The sequence below is a fragment of the Mandrillus leucophaeus genome, unplaced genomic scaffold, assembly GCF_000951045.1.
Source record: "Mandrillus leucophaeus isolate KB7577 unplaced genomic scaffold, Mleu.le_1.0 Scaffold59, whole genome shotgun sequence".
NCBI classification, from domain to species: Eukaryota; Metazoa; Chordata; class Mammalia; order Primates; family Cercopithecidae; genus Mandrillus; species Mandrillus leucophaeus.
Window position 1 is genome coordinate 2992882 of NW_012106363.1, and position 7102 is coordinate 2999983.

At 47.1% G+C, this 7102-nt stretch overlaps 1 protein-coding gene across 1 annotated transcript in view; it reads left to right on the forward strand.

Moving 5' to 3' along the window:
- The first annotated feature begins 1600 nt into the window (after positions 1-1600).
- The window catches only part of LOC105553245 (ankyrin repeat domain-containing protein 40-like), a 7606-nt gene continuing 2104 nt past the window's right edge, over positions 1601-7102 (forward strand). The window contains exons 1-3 of the mRNA XM_011999237.1: positions 1601-1653; positions 2104-2243; positions 5560-5720. Coding sequence (XP_011854627.1) covers positions 2204-2243; positions 5560-5720 — 201 coding nt within the window. The 5' untranslated portion in view covers positions 1601-1653; positions 2104-2203. The remainder of the gene's footprint in view (positions 1654-2103; positions 2244-5559; positions 5721-7102) is intronic.

Here is a 7102-nt window from a genome sequence, read left to right on the forward strand (position 1 = left end):
GGAGGCCGAGGCAGGTGGATCACCTGCGGTCAGGAGTTCAAGACCAGCCTGGCCAACATAGCAAAACCCCATCTCTACTAAAAAAAAACAAAAATTAGCTGGGCATGGTGGCACACACCTGTAATCCCAGCTATTTATAGGGAGGCGGAGGCAGGAGAATTGCTTGAACCTGGGAGATGGAGTTTGCAGTGAGCTGAGATCCCGTCATTGCACTCCAGCCCGGGCAACAAGAGCGAAACTCCTTCTCAAAAAATAAAATAAATTAAAAGAAGAAAGTGTGTTCCCCTAAATAAGAAAAAAATGAGTGTTGTTGAGTGAACATGTGAGTGAATGAGTGAATCAGTGAACGGGGAGTGAATGAATGGACTGAACAGGTGAGCAAAGTGAGAATGAACTGAGGCTTCCCCTCAAGTGCCAGACCTTTTCATCTACAGTTTCCCTGCACCTGTAGCCGCACCCACTCAGGGGAGGAGGCCCAGGATGCCTTTTTTATGGCTGACCACACCCAGGCAGCCAGGCTGGCCAAAGTGCATTTTCTCAGAGTTCAGGCCAGGGGATCCCTGCTTCTTCCGCCTCTCCATTGCCCCACCCCACCCTTCCCCTGTTCTTGCAGAAAGACACACCAGCGTGCTGGGAAGACAGCGTCAGCCTGGCAGCCAGGTGACCCAGGTCCGGTGCCAGGCCTGTGCCTGACTGGCCACGTGACTAGTGGTAAATATTTCACTTCCTAAGGCCTCAGTTTCCCTGTTTGCTCCTTTAAGCAGTTTGGGCAAATCAGTGGCTCACAGTCTTGGATGCACATTGAAATCAGCTGGGAACCTTTTGAAGGTTCTGGGGCTCTGATTGCATCCAGACCAACTAAATCAGACTCTTTATAGGGTGGGACCTGGGTATCCACAGTTTTTAAAGCTTCCCAGGTGACTTCAATGCACACCACGTTTGAGAGCCGGTGGGCTACGATCTCCATAGCTGCCTCCGGCTTTTTTTGTTTTGTTTTGTTTTGTTTTGTTGTTGTTTGGGGGGGTTTTTTTGGTGTTTTTTTTTTTTTGTTTGGGGGGGTTTTTTTGGTGTTTTTTTTGTTGTTGTAGAGACAGTTTCGCTCTTGTTGCCCAGGCTGGAGTGCAATGGCACAATCTCGGCTCACTGCAACATCTGCCTCCCAGGTTCAAGTGATTCTCCTGTCTCAGGCTCCTGAGTAGCTGGGATTATAGGCGCACGCCACCACGCCCAGCTAATTTTTTGTATTTTAGTAGAGACGGGGTTTCACCGAGTTGCCCAGGCTAGTCTCGAACTCCTGAGTTCCAGCAATCCACCCACCTCAGCCTCCCAAAGTGCTAGGATTACTGGCGTGAGCCACCACGCCCAGCCAGCTCCCTCTAGTTTTTTGATGCTGAGGCCCACCCTGATGCCCCGTCTGTTTGCCCGTCTTTTGTCATTGGAGGGTTAAATGAAATGTGAGTGTCACCCGAACATCTGGGTTCCTATCTGTGCACCTCCTCCTGTCTTCAGGCTGCCTTTGAGGCAGCAGCCTCACTGGGGACTTTGACCGGCCCCACCCGTTCTTCAGTGAACCTCCTGCTCCAGCTTCTGCCTCCTCCATTTTCATGTCTAGAATCAGGGGATCCAGGATCATCAACAAGGTCATTTTCCCAGGTATGGAAGGGTCTTTCTGCTTCTTTCTTGTCATGCACAGCTGCTGAGGAAGGGGCTGGGAGAAAAGACAGCGAAATGGGGAGGAAGATTCCATTCAAACCAAGAAACAAAGTGTTCGGTTTTTCTTATCCCTGATGAAGAAGCTACCAACCTTTTCCAAGGAGGTCCTGGCCTCCTTCTCGGGTCTGGCTGGGTGCCTGCTGTGCCTCTCAGGCCTCCCCTCTGAAGGGCACCATTCCCTTGGGTGGGTACTACTGGTTTGCACCATCTTCCAGTGGAGACAGCCCAAGAAGGGAGTCTGGAGCCTTGAACTTCAGTACCTTCCTTCACTGGCCTCACCCTGTGCAAATCATGCCACACACTGGAGCCTCCTTTTCCCTGTCTATAAAATAAAAATGACCCTGCGCTATCTCACTGGGCTGGCAAGAACACACTGTTGTTGCCTTGCAGACAGGTGTGCTGAGGCTGTAGAAAGTGCTTTTTATTTGGTTGGGAGCTTGTGCATAAATGCGAGAGGGGCTGCACATCTGACGGACTACAGAGGTGACTCATGGCTGAACCGGAACAGGATATCGGGGAGAAGCCAGCAGGTGAGTCTGGGAGTCCTGTTCCCAACATGGTCCTCAAGGAGGATGGGGCAGGGGGCTGGGGAAGGCTGGGACAGGAGTGAGGCTGTTTCCAGCAGTGCCCCGCGTCCTCCCCCACTCTGCCAGTGGGGTAGTGAAAAGCAGAGCAACTAGACCAAAGGTCCTTTCAGAAGGAAGCAAGTGTCTATAGCGACAATAAATAATAGCAGCCGGCAATTACTGGTGCTTACCACTGCTAGGAAGTTGTACCTTCTGTATACTTTGTCATCGACTTCTTACAATCTGGTGAGGTAGTATGGTTAACCCCATTTTCAGATCAGAGAGGGTATATAACTTGCCCAAGGTATCAAATTTGCCAAGTGGCAGAGGAATTCAGACCCAAATCTGCCTGAGTGCAAAGGGCGTGCTTTGTGATCTCTATGAGACCCCTGTCCATTCACAGAGCTGGACACTGATCACAGAATAAAATGCTTTCAAACCTAGTGGAGGGGGCAGGGAAAGTTCTCGGGCTGTGTGTTGGGTGAGTTAGCAGTGAGGCAGGAAGGCCTCGTTTCAGGTCAGGTACTGGTATCTGTATCAGGTATCGGTATCAGGTCAGGTACTGGCAGGTGGGCTGCGGCCCAGCTGCTACAGGGGCTGCCTGAGAAGGGGCCACAGCCCTGAGCCACCTCCAGGGTCCAGCACTGAAAGGCAAAGAGAAGACTGCAGATCCCCGCTCACTAGGGGAGGGGACATTATTCCTCTTCCTCTTCTGGGAAGGGGCTGAGTTGGGCAGGAGCGTCTCATCTCCTTGGAGGCATTTGTCAGGGTGGCACAAACAGGGCTGACTTCATAAGGCTATAATCAGTGCAGTTGCCCAGGGCCTTGCATTCAGAAAGGCCCTGGCTTGGGGTTCAACATTCTGTGGTTGTTGACTTGAAATGTATCATAATTTTAGCCTTGAATGTGTTTTGTGAGTGGAGTCAGATGGGACAATGGAGCATGTGCCAGGGTTGGGAGTTGGAGCCTCAGCTCATGCGTATGGTCTCCACACCCAGACCAGCCCCACCACTGCTATAACCCTCTGCCAGAGTCCCTCATTCTGCTGTCACCTTTGCCCAGGCAAAACAAGGATCAGAAGTTGAGGAGTGGCAGGCAGCCCTGGACACACTCACCCACCCCCATCCAGCTAGTTGGCGCGTTCCAGTGGGGAGGTCGCAATACCTTGGGCGTCACCCATTTGCCCTGGGTTACAGCAGCGGCTGTGAGAAGGGGAAACTGGTTTCCTCTTCATTTTCCTTTTGCACTCGGCTCTGCAAATTATGTAGTTGGCCCTGGTCACATCCATGTCTGGCCATTTACCAACCTGAACAAATTACTTCCCCTTTCAGCCTCAATTTTCCTGTCTGAAAATGAAAATAATAATGTCCATACCCCACAAGATTCTTTTGCGGACAGTGAGGATTTTCTCTTTTCCAGAATTCAAGTCTGATTATGACAGCTCTCTGCTAAAAACTAGAATGGCCTGGTGGTGTTTTAAGACAAAGACCAAAACCTTCCGTCTAGACCAATGCTGCCCAATAGAAATGTAACGCAAGTCACATATGTAATTTAAAATTGCTAGTAGCCACGTTTTAAAAAGTAAAAACAGGTGAAACTAATTTTAATAATATACTTCGCCCACTATATACAAATCATTACATCAACATATAAGTATGAAAATTTTTTATTGCCTCCAAAATCCAGGGTATATTTTACCTTATTGCGTATCTTATCTCATGTGACAAGGGGCTACGTAATTGGACTAACTGGCCCCTGCCAGCCTGTCTGACACTCAGTACCCCTATGCTCTCTGCCCTGCAGCCATCCTGAACTCTCCACAGGGTCCTGTGAAAAGCTCTTCACCTCCTCTGCCCTCTGGATCTAGTTAAGCCTATTCATCCTTCAGATGTCAGCTCCAATAATCAACCTTCACGGAGGCCTCCCTTGACCCCTAACATGCTTTCAAAGTATTGTGTATTGCACATTCATCATGCCCCCCCACAACTGTGATTTCCCATTTATTAACATCTGTCTCTTCTACTAACCTGCAAACTCCAGGAGGACACAGACATCTTTGGGATTTTTGAATATTATTTCCCCAGGCCTTAGCCCAGTGCCTGGTGCAAAGCAGGCTTTCAACATGTTCAGTGGATATTGTAAGAAAGAAAGAAGTACGCAAAAGGCCTGGCATATGCAAAGCGCTTTAAATATTCACTCCTTTCCCTTCCCTCTGGGTGAGAAAATTTCTCCTTATAAAGGCACCCTCCTCACTGTGTATCTCTGCTAGAGAACTGAAGACATAAAGCACTCTGTGCCAAAAATATTTAAGTAAAAACTTGAGCTAAGCACAGAGATTATAAATATTTCTTCCCCAGATTACGCACCATTTAAAAATACTGTCTCAGCTCCTTTTCATGATTTGGGTGGTGATTAAAGAAAATTACTCTTCAAGACTGAAAGTCATTACTGCCCTTTTCCTGACTTGCCTTTCCCCTTGAGAAGGGGAGGATAAGCTGCAGGGCAGGAAATGGAAGTGGGGCATCCTTGTCCTTTGTCTGGCGGACAGCCAACTGGTGAGGTACTGCTCCTTCTCAGCTCTCTCCTGATTCTTTCACCAGTGAATATAAACAACAAGGCACAAATCCACACTTGCCAATGGATCCAAGTGATAACAGGAAACCCAACGACATCTGTCTAGGTGAAGACTCAGCCCCTACGTGACCATGTAGCAAAGCCAAACTGACATTCTGGTTTCTATTTGGACTTTTAGTTCATACTGTATCTTCTCAGGACAGTTAAGTTGGAATACAATGCCATTGTCCTAAAAGATGCTAGAATTATCCTATTTCTGGAGGAGTGGGGGTGGTGGGTAGGAATCTCAAGAGCTATTTGCTCCTCTGCACAGTAGCTTCTTTAAGGACACCAGGGCCCCCAGGGCTATACATTTCCCTGAAGCTTACCAGATAAGGTATGGATGCCTGCTATGTATTGCCCAAGGGTGATGTGTTTAAATATCCATTGCATATTTTAAATCCTTGGCTGGCTTAAACCTGCAAGCTTTCTGTTTTCAGTGGATATAATGGGGGCATACATCCTGGAGCTTGCCCAACATTCCAAGAAAAGAAGCCTCAGCTAATGCAAAGTGTGTATGTGCCCGTGAAAGCTCCATGTCTACTTAACATTCAGTTTTTAGGATTATTTATGCCATAATAATAGATATGAAAATCTCTAACGGGTATTTTGTTTCCTTTACAAATTGTATTTGAATTTATGGGTGATTTAGAGCTTGTGCTTAAAGTCAGAATTCAGAACCCCAAAGAAAATGACTTCATTGAAATTGAACTGAAGAGGCAAGAACTGAGTTACCAAAACCTACTAAAAGTGAGTTGCTGTGAACTGGGGATTAACCCAGAACAAGTGGAGAAGATCAGAAAGCTACCAAACACACTGCTCAGAAAGGTAAGAGTTAAGAGTTTCTAAATGCAGAATCACAGTGGGTGACATCATGTTCTCGAAGCCAATCGTTTACACTTTTGCATTTCATGACACCAGAAATCCTGGCTGCAGAATGGCCAAACGTGGTAGCTAGGTCATTTTCAATCCCGCGCTTTTAAGATTTGCACATCTAATCCATAAACCTTTTGAAAACCTCTGAATGGTCCGATCACAGTGGCTCACGCCAGTACAATCCCAACACTTTGGGAAGCCAAGGTGGGGGGATCACAAGGTCAGGAGATGGAGACCATCCTGGCCAACATGGTGAAAACCCGTCTCTACTAAAAGTACAAAAATTAGCTGGGCATGGCAGCGGGTGCCTGTAATCACAGCTACTCAGGAGGCTGAGGCAGGAGAATTGCTTGAACCCAGGAGGCGGAGGTTGCGGTGAATGAGCTGAGATAGCACCACTGCACTCCAGCCTGGTGACAGAGCTAGACTCTGTCTCAAAAAAAACCAAACCTCTGAATGACAAGTGACTCCCCAATTTAAGACTTTAGTTCAGTGCTTTTGGCCCTACCGATCTCTGCAAAACTGACTGGTTAACATAAAATGACATAGTCCTCAGGAAAGAAAACACAAACCCGTCCTTGTTTGCTTAGCAAAGCGTGGGTTTGCTAAGCATTTGAAATATTAGCAAACAAAAATTGTTTTGCATTTTTATATATTTCCCAGATTCAAAATACAGATCTTAATTTTTAATTTTGGAAAGGAAATCTTATTTCTTTGAAAATTTTTCTTTAAAGCTTTCAAAATTCCTTTGGCAATTTTTTTGTTTTTTATTTTTTTGAAACAGGGTCTCACTCTGCCACCCACAATGGAACGCAATGGCATGATCATAGCTCACTGCAGCCTCGAAATCCTCGGCTCAAGTGATCCTCCCATCTTAGCCTCCAGAGTAGCTGGTACTACCGGGACACACAACCACGCTCTGTTAATTTTTTTTTTTTTTTTTTAGAAATGGGTCTTGCTATATTGCCCAGTCTGTTCTCAAACCCCTGGTCTCACCCTCCTAAGTACTGGGATAACAGGTGGTGAGCTGCTGTGCCTTTGGCAATTCTTACTGGCGTCTTGGCTGATAGTGTATATTCCTTATAAACATGTCAAGGGATGATCATGCCTTCCAGATACCTTAACAATAAAAATCTGCTGGGTGTGGTGTCTCCTGCTTGTAATCCCATCACTTTGGGAGGCTGAGGTGGGTGGATTGCTTGAGCTCAGGAATTTGAGACCAGCCTGGGCAACATGGTGAAACCCTGTCTCTACAAAAAGAATACAAAAATTAGCTGGGTGTGGTAGACTTGGGAGGCTGCAGTGGAAGTGGAAGGACTGCTTGAGCCCAGGAG